This window comes from Diadema antillarum, unplaced genomic scaffold (assembly GCF_040938485.1).
Source record: "Diadema antillarum isolate AM-2024a unplaced genomic scaffold, OU_Dant_1.0 seq00000997_RagTag, whole genome shotgun sequence".
Classification (NCBI taxonomy): domain Eukaryota; kingdom Metazoa; phylum Echinodermata; class Echinoidea; order Diadematoida; family Diadematidae; genus Diadema; species Diadema antillarum.
Genome location: NW_027271835.1, coordinates 127,173 through 144,676, shown reverse-complemented (window position 1 = coordinate 144,676; position 17,504 = coordinate 127,173). Strand labels below are relative to the sequence as shown.

General features: G+C 38.3%; 1 protein-coding gene across 1 annotated transcript; it reads right to left on the bottom strand.

The window, feature by feature from the left end:
• Positions 1-253: 253 nt before the first annotated feature.
• On the bottom strand, positions 254-13,000 carry LOC139742336 (ankyrin repeat domain-containing protein 13D-like). The gene is given in 14 exon segments (XM_071652913.1): positions 254-324; positions 327-470; positions 473-561; positions 2,539-2,606; positions 3,011-3,123; positions 3,778-3,999; positions 4,951-5,239; positions 6,013-6,095; positions 6,936-7,084; positions 8,177-8,360; positions 8,656-8,811; positions 9,708-9,878; positions 10,540-10,675; positions 12,805-13,000. Coding segments are annotated over 14 exon segments (1,974 nt in total). The 5' UTR covers positions 12,904-13,000.
• Positions 13,001-17,504: the final 4,504 nt, after the last annotated feature.

The window sequence follows — 17,504 nt, the reverse complement described above, 5'->3', positions numbered from 1 at the left end:
CTGTTGCGCAACACATCTATGTTTTTTGGTTTCTTCCTTCTGTGAGACTTTGAACAAAGCTGCAGCAGGAACAAGACAGGTGGAGACACTATCCAGCAAAGCAAGAAAAGTATTCCGCACACGGTGTGGACGTAGGTTTGAAGCACTGGTTCTTGGTCGGTGTTCATGAGTCCGTTTCCAACTCCGCACATAAAAGGGGCGTGGCACCCCCCTGGAGTCGACTCCCACACTGGTCTGGGGAGGAGCCACCCTGTCATTTCTCCGTCAGGGAGAGCTGAATGATCCTCTGAAGCTCCGCCTCCTCCTCCTTCCTCCTCCGCTCCCCTCCAGGCGCTCCCTCTCAGACAGCTCCAGGGCCAGCTGGAGGTCGTCGTCCCTGGCAACGGCCGGGATGCCCTCCGTGGGGGGTCGAGCCGGTAGCGGTGAGGTAGTGATGGATGGTGGCAATGGGGCGCTGTCCGCGGCCGACACGTGATGGCCGCTGGCGGTGACTGGGGGCGGTCCGTGGGTGGATTGTTACTTTCGTCTGTCTGTGACAGGAGCAAACTCTCCTGGATTGCTCTGTGAAAAATAACGAAAGAAAACTAGAAATGACGCTATGGCAACTGGCATGCCTCTGCTATAATGCCTGATTCTCCTAGTATGTCCATAGTACATGTGGACAATGTGTGATGACAGTTTCACATAATTGACAAAATATTAAAATGATATGTTTGTCACAAATGTGTTGAATGTTTACCTTCCTTGACTAATAGGTTTAATGGATGAATGAGAGAGCATATTTGGGGATGCAAGGACTCTTACTTGACTTCGACCCTTTTATAATAATTTTTTGGAATAAAAGTGCAATTTCTTCATAGAATACTAAATTGTTACCATTTTCACCTGGCCTTTGATCCTTGACCTTTGACCCTATGACCCTAAAATTCATAAGAGAATCACTGTCAGGTAGACCATGCAGAAGTTAAGATAACTTGAGCAAATTCCCAGATATGAAGGAAGAAGTAAAATTTGCACTTTCGCTTGATTTTTGATCTTTTGACCTTTTACCTTTTTGATGAAAAAAGAAAAAAAAAAATCCCAGAGAATCTTTACTGGGTAATACATCTATACACCAAGTAAAAAAAAAAATCCTGCAGGCATTGCACAGATATGGGAGAAATAATAAAATTTTGAAGAGTTGACCTTTGACCCTTGACCTTTGACCCATGAACCCAAAATTCCCAACATAATCATTGCCAGTCAGTACATGCATATATATTATGTTCCATGCAGATAGCTTGAACCATTCCCAAGATATGGAGAAAAAAGTAAAATGTTAACATTTTTACTTGACCTTTTGACCTTTGACCTCATGACCCAAAACTCTCACCAAAGAATCTTAATTGGGTAGTACATGTTTACGCTAAGTTTCAAGAAAATATCTTCAGGCATTGCATAGATATGGGGAAATAATGAAATTTTGAACATTTGACCTTGGCCGTTTGACCTTTGACCTTGAGCATGTGCACCAATAAGTTGATAGGCACAACTTCATCCCCTGATACACATACATGCCAAGTTCCATTATGCTTCCTCAAAAGGTTTTTTAGTTACGCTGTCCATAAAATTGATTACGGACGGACGGACGGACGGACAGATGGACAGACGGATGGACAATCCGAAACATAGTGCCTCCGGCACCACTTTGTGGCAGAGGCACAATATAGAGTAGAAAGTTTCAAGACAGTAAAACTCATATTGCTGGTCACAATGCATCCACCTAAATCTACATAATTGTGCATTATGTACTCTCACCCATCTCCCCAGCAACAAAATCTCCCGAAAGGCTCTGGGAGAAATCAAGAAAGACAAAAGTAGCAAAGTTTCAAGACAGTAAAACTTGTAATGCTGGTCACAATCCATCCACCTCAATCTAGATAATTGTGCATTGTGTGCTCTCACCCATCTCCCATATTTCATAGACATATCTACAGCTTGGGCTTGCAACACAGAACAACAAAGATTTGGTTTTATTGTATATAAATATTTCACAAGCATAACATTTTGCGTATTGGAGCACTCGTGAAGACCATTTCACGAGTGCTTGAATTCGTGATAAAAAACCATGGTATTGAAGAAAATGAAAGTTATTCCTTTTCTTAAGAAAGTATGCAATTTTCCACATTATGCATGATATACACAGCATTGTGTCAAGAGTGGCAATACTTTTATGAGATGTCATTTCATAAATACTGCAATTTGTAGGTGACTCACAAAATTTGAGATATAAATGGCATACTACTGTAACAAAACTCAATAGTGTTAAAATTACCCCCCCCCCCCCCAAAAAAAAAAAAAAGAAAAAAAAGTGAGATATGCAATGTGAAACAAACCCATAAAGAATCTGCATCAATTTATTTTTCTTCACACTGCAAATTTATTCAACTCAACTTTAAAAGTCACACACCCATGATGCTCATCACAGGGTGACAAATTATGAATTTAATTATCAAACAAATTTGACTAAAAAGATCCAACAATTGGCCTCATTTCTACCTTTCCAGGAGTCTGTCTTCAATGGACTGGGGCTGCTCTCTTTCTCCCAAGGCATCCAAAAAGGCAACCTGAGGAAATAAATCACACAACAATGATAAAGCTTACTGCTAATTTATGGCTACATTTTGCAGGAGCTTTACTAGAAATCTTATAGCTTTGCATGTTAAAAGTAAAGTAAACATAACATCTATACATCTTTCGTTCTGGACGGTCGCAAATCATGTGATATTTATATGCTCACAAATGCCCATACCATGATATATTTTGCAGTATTGGTAGTCCACATATTCAATGTTCAAGTAAAGTAAACAAAATATCTGTACATCTTTCTTTCTTGATGGTCTCAAATCAAGCAATATTTATATACACACAAATGCCCATGCCATGATACATTGTGCAGTAAGAAGTACACATATCTATAAATCGAGGGCAGAAATATATCACAGTGTGAGACAGGTTGGGGCAAACTAACCTCATCCTGGCCGTGGGATTGTTGTTCCAGTAGACTCTGCTGGATGGCTAGCTGAAGGAGTTCATCTTCACCATATCTCACCTGACTCTCACCAGCCCTGTATCTTGAATAATCTGACCAAAACAAGAGGGGGGGGGGGGGAACAAGGTTTAAAACTTAAAAAGAAAGTCTAATCTGCCACTCTCTCATTTCCACACATTAGCTGTGCAACTGACTTACTTCGACAGAAGCTACTGTAATCTGTGCAATACTTTCATACCGTACTCTCCTCATAAAAGAATAATCATCCTTATGTTAGAAAGTAGCAAAAGACATTATCAGGTCTTTTTTCTAACTCTGTTTTAGAACAATTTCTTGATTATTAAAAAAAGATAAAGTCTTCTGTATCAGTTTTCATATGACATTCTATAAAGATTTCATCATTCAGCCACAGAAAGCTATCATAAGTGTCATACTATTGTACATACAGCATTCAGACCCATAATTTTAGTGATGCAGCAAGAGTCTACATAGGCTTTTTCCTTCTGGGTTTGATGTAAGCGCAAGAGATGCACATACCAGTAATCAATACTGCAAAACACACCCTTACCATGACACATTGTAACTGAATTTCCTCAACTCAAATGCATACACAGTACTTTGATTCCTGTGACTAAAAGCAGTATAAATACGTCTCCCCATTAAACTCTTCAATATCTTAGTTACAATAAGCATGCTTTCATTTTAGGAGTAACTGTTTCTGTAAAGATAGATGGCCATACACATACTTGGTGGTATGTCAAAGACATGAGGGTCCACAACACAGATGGTGGCTGGTGGGAGGGGCTTGGCACCCGCTGACTCCGCCTCCCCATCTTCACCAGGGGAAGTGGGCGGTTCAGTGGACAGACTCTCTATGACCTCATTGGACACGCCCTCGACTGGCTGCTTCTTGGCGTAGAGGTTGCCAAATGTGATGCAGGCATTGATCACATGGAAGATAGGGATTTCTGGAAGGCAAAATGTTTAAATGGCTTCAGGAAAGGAAACTAGTGCACTTTAGAAAACCTCTTTGTATTTTCAGTTGAAACCAGCCCTCTCATTACACTGCCACTCATGAAACACTTAATCTCCCTTAGGCAGGCTGAACTGGAAGTATCAGTTGCACTTCGCTCAAACAAAGCACACTCCTTACTTCAGGCTCCATTGTGCGTCTGTAGTGATCACCAGTGGCATGCAAGCAACTGACATATCAGAAAATTTCAAACTGTAGCTCAATGAAAGGAAATGCAAATGAATGATAGCATGCATCCATATTTCTAAAGCATACGTATGCATGTCTGCAGATGAATATATATCAATTTTAAAGGGAATGTACAGTACTAGTTGAGGTGGGGATTCATGTTTTGAACATTCCTGAGTGCGATGATGAAAAGCCTCTTATGAAATATGAAAGAGCATGTAATTCTAAGAAAGATTCAACGTTTATTTGATGAAAATTGGTTTTCAAAAGGCTGAGATATCCAAAAAAGTGCTAATAATAAAAGGCGACATGCCACAACTTTATTAGGATCTCTTTGTTTCACCTTGTTTTTGGATAGCTCAGCCATTTCAAAACCGATTTTCATCGAATAAACTTTTGATTCCCCTTAGAACTGCATGCTCTTTGACATCTCATAGAGTGGTTTCTAAATATCTCGCAAAATGTTAAAAGCTAAATCCTCACCTCGACCAGAACTGTACACACCCTTTAAAAAAAAAAATGATGAGATCTCATCTAAATTAAGTGATTCCTACAGGATTGTTGTGATAAATTGAATGAAATTGCTTTTGAAACAGCAATGTCTAACCTTTCTTTTTCTTTTTTTTCATTCTGTCAGTGTATGGTAGATTAAAAGTGCAAGGTCACATAACCCTCCTCATCATGGAGAGGGTGGTGTTGGGCCAGTGCAACCACTCACCAATTTTGACGGGGAACCCAGCGGGTAGCTGCAGGGTGATGAAGTCCCGCAGCTTGGCAAAGTGGGCGTTGCTGATGGCCATGAGGTCTATGATGGGTAGGACCTGCTCCTGGAGGGACAGAGGATGATCTTCCGACAGCCACAGGGTGGCCCGGAACTTCTGCACCTTGGTGGTGGTCTCCTTGGGCCGGCCAATGTCCCTTCCCTCCAGGGGGACCATGGCGTTGAAGTAGGACTCCGGAGGGATGGCACAGGGGTTGGTGGCACACCCCGTCTGGGACACCTCCGGCTGAAAAAAATGGGATGAGCTCTCCGTAAGTCACTGGCAACCTTATTGTGACATGATGTCTAGATTTCCATAATCTTACCACATCTGATATACAGTCAGGCCCAAGGATACCTGTCTTCCCTAATCAAGCAGTGTCAGCCTCACCCTGGCCTCTCTTCATCTGGCCTTACTCTCCAGATGCACATTACACATCTCAAGGGATATGGAGACCGGGCATTTTCCTCTATCGCTCCTCACCTATGGAACTCCCTCCCATCTTTTCTCTGTGAAATTGACAAACTGGATCACTTCAAAGCCTCACTCAAGACTAACATTTTTCACCAGGCATTCAACTGATTACTATTCTAACTCTCTTGGAGGAGTCTGTGCCATTGAATGTTTCTACAACAGAGAGATGGCACTATACAAATGCTGTGGATCATAATCATCATCATCATCATGGCAAATTTGGAATTCCTGAGGTATTCTTTCCTAATTTAATGAATAAGTCCCACTCCTCCTGTGTGAGATGTGACAAATTCTTTTCAATAAAATACGTGAAGACAACAACATTACACATATCAGTGATTTAATGTTCATGATATCGCATATTTGGCATAAACTTGAATAGAAGAATAGGCCCCTACGGCTGAATGTTTCACAGGTCAATTTGTTCCACAACCTATCCACAGAGTACCACAGGGATGCAAAGACCAAACATCTGTGCATGAAAAGTGAACTGATTAAGCAGTAGGCCCTTTGATGCACTCTGATTGGGTTGCTAGGCAACCTACCCCATTAGCACCAGCCTCTTGCTCCTGCTGCTCTACCACACCTAGTATCGACTGGAGAGGAGATGAAAACGAAGGTCCGTCAGCTAAGAGAGAGAGAGAGAAACAGCACAAGTAGTTTATGAGCTTCAGAAAACATTTCAGTATAAATGTCAAATGAAATTAACTTGTGAGTATGCATACATTACCATACATACAGCTTCAGAAAACGTTCCAATATGAATGTAAAATGAAAATAACTTGTGTGGATGCATATACTATCAGACAAACAGCTTTGGAAAAGATTGCAGTATAAATGTCAAATGAAATTAACTTGAGTGGGTGCATACATTACCATACACACAGCTTCAGAAAACATTGCAGTATAAATGTCAAATTAAATGAACTTGTTTGGATGCATGTCACACAAACATCAAATGGCTCATTTTGTGTGTGTGTGTGTGTGTATGGATATGTGCGTGTGTGATTAAGAAATGAAGATATTGTGCATACGTGGAAAATTGAAACCTGAAAATTGCTGGAAGGGCAGCATTTCAACAATGTATGTCATGCCAAAACTTGTGAACAAATGAGAATTACATTATTTTGTTCCACATATCCAGATGCATGTAGATGGTATTTAGCATGCAAAATGCTTAAAAGTTTTGGGGAAATGTATTTTTCGGGGGGGGGGGGGGGGGAGGAATTTGACTTGGTGCTACCCTAGACTCAAAATGGAAACTTGAACAGATCTTCTTTTTTAAAAAACATCAAAGTACAACATATTTCATGCTACATGGATTTTATTCACTTGGGAAACTACAAGAGTACAACAGTTTTTGTATGCTGAGTGGTGCTTGCTTACAACAGCAATAGACACAAACAAAGACAAATCATTAAAAAAAACCACCAACTACACACAGACAGAGACATTGCCAGACTCTGACCTTTGACCTTGTCCTTGTCTTCCTTGGTGAGATGCTCCGTCCTGCTCTTGGTGACCAGCTGGACGTTGTTGGCAGTGAAGACTTTGCACTCGTACTCATTGATGGCCTCCACCTTGTCGTGTCTCCATCCCCAGATCCCGGCCTTTGTTCTGTGGTGGCCAAACAGTAAAACCCTCAACTATCTTTCATTTTGATATCAAATCAATCAAGTAAAACTCATCTCCTGAGTATTAAAGTGAAGTATTGAATTCCTCATTAGTGACAACTGAATCATTGAAACCATCCATTGAAGAAATCACAGACTTTACTCTAGCAGGCATGATAGGTGTATCCTTTGTTCTGCAGTGGACAAATGGTGATGCCCTAGGCATTATGAGTGAAACTTCTTGAAGAAGGTGAAAATAGTTTAGTTTGAGACAATTAAAGCCCTTTTGTGATGAGAATTTTTACAATTTTTTATTTACTTATTTATTTATTTTTTGCACAAGCATCACACATGTATGAAGGAAGGTATGGCAAAGAATAACTTTCAGAATTCTGCTGTCCTTATTTGATAACACAAAGGAGATGCAAGATGATACATATTTTGTTCAAGCACCTTTTAGTGATGGACACCACTACAAGACGACAATGCTGATATTAATCTTGTCACTCGGTGTACATGTATAAACATAATCTTACTAGTCTGTAAAACCAGTAGAAGTTTAACTTTTCAAGTGTATGAAAACATTCAGCAATGGGGGTTTTGGGTTTTTTTTTTTGCTGTTTTACTTTTCTTTTCACTAGTCGACAACATCAAAATCATCTGAAAAATGACAGTATGAGACATGGAAACAAGTTTAACCAGTTCCTTTTCAAAAAAAAATGTTTCTTCTCGAAGTACACTTTAGGGCTGCTACAGTCACCTCCTCTCACAGCAAGACATTATTGGATTCCACTGCTACAAACATTTGCATACTGTAATACCAGAAATTAAAATATTACGAAAGTTCTAGTCTTCACTATGTGCACTGAATGCCAGTATCAATTTGCAAAAAAAAAAAATTCATGCTGTGAAAAAGGCCAAATGCTCCAAATTGTGAAATCTTTAATGCCAAAAAATTTCCTGCTTTACAGTAATGTTTCTACAGGTGACACAAATCATGCTTCCCATCACCACTAAGAGCTTGAGGTCGTACAAATTCACCCATGTGTACACATAGTGTCCCGTCTCCCTTTAGGAGAGTGGTCATTGTGCTGACCTGGTGAATTCGATCTTGTCCGTGTCAATGAAGGTGTTGACCAGCGGTGAGGTCAGCCTCTGGGCCACGGCAGCCTCCGAGGGCTGCATGCGGGAGATATCATGGTGCGCCTGCAACTCCAGGGTCTCGGAGTACACGGCCTTGGCATCGTGGTCGATCTCCATGAAGTCAAACCGGTTTCGATCTGGTGGGTGGAAAAATGTTTGATCGAGAGTTGGGTCTCTACATAAAAGGTGGTACCACTCTGGTTGGTAAGAAATTACAATGTACATTTTCTTTCTGGGTAAGATGAAGTTTGTGCATTTTTAATGTTTGTGGAATCATATATAAAATGTTATCATTTATAAAATATTTGAAAAATTGCATGCTTTCATTTTCACGCTAGTTTCATCATGCATGAAATGTGCAAATTTCCACTTTAACAATAGCCTCAAGATTAGAGAAGACAAAAAAAGGGGTGATTGAAGCTCATTGAGGACGAGTGCTGCTTACCTTCATTTTTAAGATGTAGCTGCGGCTTCCCCGCACCCAGTTCATATTCTCGAATCCTATGAGAGTTGTGTCAATCCTGACGTTGGGACCACTCTTCCACACTCGGTACGTGTCGCTCGGGCACATCCTGGACACAAGGGGCACTGCGATGTAAAAACATAGAAAAATGTTTGCAACTCTTAATAAACAATGGCAGATTTGGTCTTTATGTTTGCAATGTGGCTCACATAAGTGATACAAATGATATGGCTGTTCATCTCTTGTGTGTTGATCGTATGAGCAATAGCTTTGTAAAATCATTGAAATGTGACACACATCAGAACATGTACTTTTCTTGGGATAGTAGCATTGGATATAAGATGTACATTTCCTTTGATGACCAAAAGAAAGAAGAATGTGCTGTATCTATACTTCTATTCCTACAGTAGGGTACAATGCGCATACCTTGCAACTAAACAAAGGAGATATACTTTCAGAATGTATTTTTTTTTCTCCTGCAATGTGGAAATAATGCAAAAAATGTACACATTTTCCCATTCCAAATGGAAAGAAACAGCATAGAGCCTGGTTCTGGCCTGGGAGGCATTTCATGAAGCATTTTGTCAGATATTTGTTTTCCTGACAATATGTTATAAGCTACTGAAATCCTTGCATGTGATTGGCTGAGAGCAAACTTGTACAACAAATTTGTTGGACAAAATGTTTCATCACATGAAATACTCCCCCCCCCCCACCCCCCCACCCCCCCCCCCCCCCCTTGGTTGAAGGCATCTAGAGTAATCAACCCAGTCTGCGGCAGGGTGCTTATTTATGGCAGGGGCAGTTTCATTCATAAAACAGCTAATGAACATCATGTGTGGTTAGTCCCACTTTAGAACACAAGCAGGAGTTACTCGCAAGTGGTATAGGAAGTGACACCCGATTGGGCCTTTTCATCAATGAATGAAACCGCTTCTGCCGCAAACAGGCACCCTGTACAAGGCCTGCCGCAAACAGGGTTGATTACTCTCTATACATGTCAGCATGACCCTCTCCTCACCCCAGCTGGTAAACTCCCACTTCATCTCCACATAGAAGTCTGGCGCCTGACGTAGCTTCTCCAGTAGCTCGGGGATGCCCCCGATCCTGGCTGTCGCTCGCTGGTGGTCCCGGTGCTGCAGGATGAGGTAGACCAACTCCGGGTCCCCCGTACTCACTGCCTCTTGGATAACTGCCAGTCAAAAATAAGTGCAAAGTTCACAGTTTGAGTTTCACAAGTCACAGGTCAGTCAGAGATCAAATCACAACATTTATCCCAGGGGACATTACTGTAATGACTGTAAAAGTGGAAATTTTCACGCATTTCGAGCAATCAGAAACTAGCGCAAAAATAAAAGCACACAAATATTTTCGAATGCCATGGATATGTTTCAGTAGCTGATGTCTTGATTCCGCAAAATTAAAAACATGCAAAACTTTTCTTACCCGGCCGAGCTCAAAAATAAGTCGTGTGAAAATAACCACTTTTACAGTACTTTAATGTGCAGCATTTTAATCATAATATCAAAATAAACAATCTTGTAAACAAAAATCACAAACTATTGAATTATTTGACTGCTGGTCATGGAATTAAATAAGGACACAAACTGCATTTCCCATCATGCTATAGCTATGCAGGAACAGTACAACGTTTTTCTTCATCGACGAACAAATCAAATGAAGTTCAACATGCATGCCACGGCATTCTATTCTCAATAACAGCTGGCAAAAGACACTCTCTGCTGTACTTACACTCATGTTGACCATTTTATTTTTAGTTTGTGTTCCTAAAAAAATACTTGACATTGGTGACCACTGTGATCTTTGGTATTGTTTGTTAGTGTTCCCCCTACCTGTCCATCCTCCCTTGTTCTCTATGGTCACATCAGCGTCATAGCCCAGGAGAATACGGACACACTCGATGTGACCGAGGGTAACGGCCAGGTGAAGAGGGGTCCTGCCTCTGGGGTCCTTCTTCTCTATGTCATTCTGTATTGTGGGTCAAGAAATGAAAAGAAGGTGGAGGTCAAAATCATATTATCCAGAAAGAAAATATACCGGTACTGGTACTAAGCAAAATGAGTTTTTTTTAATGAAAAGTAGTAAAACAAAAGCATACATAGACCTTTGATGAAAATATGAGAACTTAGAATGTAGAAAATAATGGTCGATTAACCCTTAACATTATAAGGCACTATTCATTGACTACCAAGCTTTCAATCAGCACTCAGTAATCAAGTTGTCAAGTGGAAGGTCATGGTGACACAAGAGAGATGAGGGGATTAGGAAATATTTCTACTCATTGACAATAAGTTTCCAATTTTACATTCGTTTCAGCATTTTTTCACTTTGCTCATATTCTAGCTTCATATTCACATATTATTGTTTGTAATATATGTATATCATAAAACATGTATTATTCATGGAATACATTATCCAATACACATTTACCAATCTCTCTTCTTAAGGCCTGTAGAAAATGTTATTCACATCACGTCTACTCTCATGTAAAGCATTCAATGTGATAATGAATAGAATGAATGAACAGAACAATTTTTTTTTCAATGCTGCTCTTGATATTTTGATTTTTAGGCCATAAAAACAGATGGCAAGCAATTCATCGATGACAGAGGAGGAAAAATAGAGACATCTCTATTGATAAAGTTGAAGATTAATTTTTACAGGCTATGGGAAACCTGACAAGCTTTCACACTTGCAAGGGAATGCTTTACAGTGGAAGATCTATTTGACATCTTAGTATACAAAAATTGGCAAGTAAAAACTAGACTTTTGACACATGGTATATGTCTCAGATATGTTACTTATGGCTAACAAATGGTGTACTTTTGAAATGTATGTATGTTGAAATATTGTGGTATCATTGTAATATCAATTTCTATATAAAATCTCTATACACCCAACCTTGTCAAAAAATCGATGCAAATTTTTTTTTTTCACATTTGAACAGCAAAACAAGATAAACAGAAACATATTACATGGTACTAAGATACTATAAACTATATCATTTTCTTAATGCAAGTATTTTCAGGGTCATCCATGTCGACAAATATCAAATGCGGAACTTTAAAAAACATACTCAAATCAAATTTTCAAGTCACAACATAGAAACTAATCATTACGATTAGGGGTATTCTAGACAAGCAGTCAAAATATGAATTGACCAACAAAAATCTAATATCACAAGACACAATATATGGTCTACAAGAGCTTACATCAAATTTGCTACTTCTGCGATCACTTAAATGGATTTGATATCACTTATCAGTACATGCAATGTTCGACAATCATGATATGTCATTTCTATGGCAGCATCAGGGAACCATCCAAATCACCTTTGAGTTTTTATCACTATCAGTTGTTGGTACCTAACGTTAGCTACAAAACATTCAGACAAATCAGTTAACAATATGCCGATGTGTTGCTTTAATTCACATTGGCCAGCGATTGGTAAACGGTCACTATTTTTCATTTTCATGTTAAGGCGAAAGTGAAATCTATCGTTGAGCTGACATTTGTAAACACTAAAATGTAATTAGTCAGGACAGCTTTTTAGTAACATAAATACACCAACACAACAGAACAGTGATTGTTTGATTGAAATGAGAAAAAAAAAAATACGACTGTCCTAAAATGATCTAGAAATCTTGAATTTTGCACATTTTCCAGGAATGGTGACATTCTCACTGACATATAAAGTGAAAATTAGATAACATCTGAAATAAAAACCTCATTGTCAAAAGCCAACAATGTAGTTAGTTACATCACCTGTCGGTTCCCCACAGAAATCTTCACTTGACACTGTGACAGTGACACTGTATTTTATAACACAACGTGATTTATCATTCAAATGTTCACAGAGATATAATACAGATCAAATGTCTTTTCTTCTTTCTATTTATAATATCAGATGGCAATGAATACTAATACTGTTCCTCGTGGTCTCAGTACCACAGCACATGCAGTTCTAACAAGTTAGAGTCTTATCAGATGTGCATCTGCCCAGCCTTGAGGTTGGTATAAAATGCCTGGTAAGACTGGCGATGGTGATACCCTCGACATCGGTACATCCCCCACAATTCTCAGTGGTAATTTTTTACCTCTTTCTGATGTAAGGCCTTATTCAGATCTTCCAGATGATTATGCCATATGGCCCAATGAATCGGAAATTCCCTCGCAAAACTTGGAATTTGAGACATCACGCAAGCTGAGATAAGTGACACAGTTTCAATCGTGTTCTGGGATCTCGAATCTAAGTAAATCTACTCTACACTGGCACTGCGTGTACTAGGCACCATCAACACCCATCCCTCTGGTTCTGGATGCTGGAGACCATAATAAACTCTGAACGGAGCCGAAGATCGACCGTATTGATGGTTGGCCGTACTGCCCCTCGTCAGTCAATAACGCTATTTGCTTCCTGGTTCAAGCGCATGCAAGTTGTGACGCAAGGACATTTTTGCGTAATATAGATGTGAACGACATGACGTATTGAGTCGCCAGATAACTAGACGCCTTATTGAGACCCATTACTGATGCTATGACCAGCTTGCGACCAGCTTACATAGCGATCAGTGTGCTGTGACATGATTATTTTCTTATTTAATTTTTTTGTGTGTGCGAAAGTAGAGTAGGTGTGACCTACATTTACTTCCGCGCAGGTCTTTCTTATAATCATATTCTTTTTAAAATCCGGATTAATCATGCTAGTCAGTGGCGGATCTAGAGGGGGGCGCATAGGGCCCTCAGTGTTAAAACAAAAGAAATAAAAAAAAATGGGGGCGAGCGCCCCCCCCCCTTTAATTTTGTCAAGGCGCCACCCCTAATTACAAAATTCCTGGATCCGCCCCTGCTAGTGTGATTCGTAAATTCAAAATGATATACAAAACGTCGCTGACATGAAAATATTGTGACCTATTTCTCAGTCAGGGGTGGAAACATTGATTATGATATAATTCCCCTTAAACATGCAGGGAAATCTGAATTATATTTTACAACATCAGATGCTTTGAACGCTCACATTAAAATCGTCTTTTGCGACAGTCGGGGAAACGGATTATATTAATAATCTTTCTTTCAAGGTGTGAATTTTCTTCAATTTGTCTCCCTCTTATATGTAAGAACGCAACTAATAGGTTCCAGTTCCCTGGTTCTTTTTTCCGACATGTTTGTTAAATTATATATCAGCAGTTGAGATCTTATAAATTTCATTTGTATAGAGGTAGACAGATCGAAGAAATCCACATCACCTCAACCTTGACCCCTTTGATTAACATTCTCTTGCTTTCAACGTTCCTTATAAAACTGGATGGTAGGCTATACAGTTTACATAATTTGTCTTTAGCTCTCACTACATTTTCGTGAGTGTGATGAGGTCATCACAATGATCTACATTAGACAGTCACAGATATCTGTTATGATCGCTTTTTTAAACATTTTCCTGGCGATCCTGATCGTGTCTATTAATTGCTTTTGTTGTTTCGAAATTCATCAAATCCGGGAAATCACAGTTGTCTGTAGGTCCTGTATCTGGCGACATCATAATTTTTACTTTAATCTGTTGTTTTCATTTCACAATCTCTGTTGGATCAACTCAATATAGGCCCTATATAGGCTTCAATTTATATTTCCGTAATCAATTTGTCCCATTACCAGTGGGTGTAGATTTTCATAAGTCTCATAAAGTAGTATCACATTGCATGCATTTCACTATTATATCATACTATAGTTTCACATTGCTATGATCTTTGTGCAATACTGTGCTTCGTTTTTTCTTCTTCTTTTGTTTGCCATTCTGAGTATAATTCCTAATGTATTATTACCTTATTTATCATAATTTATCACTTCATACAATATGAATTTTAACATTTCCTTTTATGACAATTATTTTAGTTTATTGTGCCGTATCATTAACTGAGTTGCCTCATTTTACATTTCCGTATGTATGTCTCATCATCAATGGGTGCAGATATTCTTAGTGCCACAATAGTATTTCATCGCATGCATTTTACGTATTTTACATATGTTATTAGTTCACATTATTATGATCCTTGTGCAATACATTGCTTTGAATTCATGTGCCATCATATGATTTCTTCCGATTTGACTCTGCAACAAAAATGAACGTTTCCCATCTACACTTCCTTTTTATCTGGCAAATTATGATATGAAATACTGACTGTTTTTTACATGATAGTAAGCATGCTTTAAAAAACTGACATTATATTTCATTTGTATATGTTCGAATAAGTATCTGCTTTTAATATTTTGCATGCTATATTGTTCTTTTGTGTTACTGTTCAAAGTTCATTTTAATAATTATCACTAGATGTTAGTGTTGATTAACATTAGTATTGATTATTTTTCTATAAAAATCAAAGGAATTATACCATTGATGCTTATAATATATTTCGAATGCTGATTGACTAATTGAATGATTTTTTACTGTTTATTTGGCCTCTGTTTAACTTATCCAATCTGATATTTCACATCTTTTGAGTGAACGTACGTTTCAACCAACATTACTTTTTTTGATGCCTCACTTACCCGATATCCATTATTTTTTTATTTGTTGTCTTTGTGAATGTATTTTGTATGTATGTACGCATGTATTTTTTTTTATTTTTAGTCGCTTTTATGTTGTATATTATATCATTATTTATATTTATTATACAGTTGCAAGTAGGGTGCACTTTACCCGACAAGCGTTTGCTTCTTATAGGTGTCACCCAAATGAATCCTTGTAATATTTACCTTGTTTTATATCCGAAATAAATGTGAATTGAATTGAATTGAATTGAATTTGATATATCTATTTTCTGTTGGAAGTAAAATAATGAAATGAAATATTTATTTTGAGCCTCTTAGTTCGTGTATATTATTTCTATCTGACGCAGAATTTTCCAAAGCCTCTTATTGCTAAAATTATAACATTCTCGTTAGGCATCACATTTTAGAAGATACAGTTTCCTGCCTCAACACACTTGTCAAATTGTCAAATATTGTACATTTCTTCCTGAATTTGTGTAGGGTCCTAATACGGATTAAATGATTTAACCTGTTCTATATCATTATCTACTTTTCCTCCAAAATGAGATAGGTAATGAATGTTTAGATGAAGGTGACGATAATTTCTGCACCAAACTTCGTCTACATGACCTGATGGATTAATAAGATCAGACGTCAGATTTAAACACAAGAAATCGTGTCGTTTGGGTATACACCTTATTGTATAAGCATCGATTTGTTTGTATCATGTGTTTTACCTTTGAGTATGAATTTATGAAATAGTATAAGAAAATACAGATTTCAATGAAAAATGTTCATTGCAATGATACAGCACGATGTCGCTGTTCACTGTTCAGTATATTATAGGCCTACAGAGATGAGGAATATACCCAATCTTCTTTGTCAAAGTCCTTCCCCCATCACGCCCCCTAACAGATCATCATCGTATGAAAACCACGAGGAAGAGTATCTGTTCATGTTAATACACACATACAAATATAGAAAAATAGAGAAATACATAAACATTCAACAAGTCAGAGTGATTTATATTCTAAAAACTAGACTCCGAATATTGCAAAATACTTTTATTTATAATATCCCGAAACTTTTGGATTCTCTATACCGAAATGCAACAAATTAGACACGATGATGTTATACATTCAAACGAAAGCTTAAACACATTTTTTTTTCCTTTTTTTTCAGTGCTCTGGTTATTACACGAATCGATAAATGATTTTCATACGTAATATTGATTTAGACTCCTCGGCATGGTACTTGAAGAGGTCCAAATGGTCTCATTTCTAGTTTCTTATTTTTTAATATATATTATTTTCTTTTCTCTCGCACCTGCAAGCACCCATCACATTATTTTCTATAATGCTGTCCCTATGACGGTCTTGCTGGTGTTTTTTCTTTCCGTTTCTCTTTGTTGTTATTGTTGTTGGTGTGTGTGTGAGTGTGTGTGTGTGTGTGGGTGTGTGCACGCATGTTTGTCCAGGTGCACTTCGCGTGCGTGCAGTGTGTGCGTGTGAGTGATTGTGTTTGACTTTTTTTTTCTGGGGACCTATACCCCCACCACAAGCACCTGCTTTTTTGTAGGTTCCCTCGCACTTAATGTTAAAGGGAAGGTAAACCCAAAGAGCAATGTGGATTGAGTGAAAGCAGCAACATCAGTAGAACACATCAGTGAAAGTTTGAGGAAAATCGGACAATCGATGCAAAAGTTATGAATTTTTAAAGTTTTGGTGTTGGAACCGCTGGATGAGGAGACTACTAGAGGATATGACGTATGAGTGGACAACAATACAAAGAAAATATAAAGGAAATTCAACAAAAATTCACTTTTCTAGAATTATGAAAGAGCAGTGGACCAACCGCTTTCAGAAAGCAGGGGGAATAATTGCTACCCTTAACATATGTCAATATCAAGTTGATGGAATTTGTAATTTTCATGAAAAATGGATTTTTGTAGTATTTTCTTTATATTTTCTTGGTATTGTTGTCCACTCATACGTCATAACCTCTAGTAGTCTCCTCATCCAGCGGTTCCAACACCAAAACTTTAAAAATTCATAACTTTTGCATCGATTGTCCGATTTTCTTCAAACTTTCACTGATGTGTTCTACTAATGTTGCTGCTTTCACTCAATCCACATTGTTCTTGGGGTTTATCTTCCCTTTAATTATCCAATATGAATGTGACTGAATTAAATCCATTCTGCATCATGACATATTATATAAAGTCTGTATACCCTGAATTTTCAAATATTAATTTGTCACTATTGATCTTTAG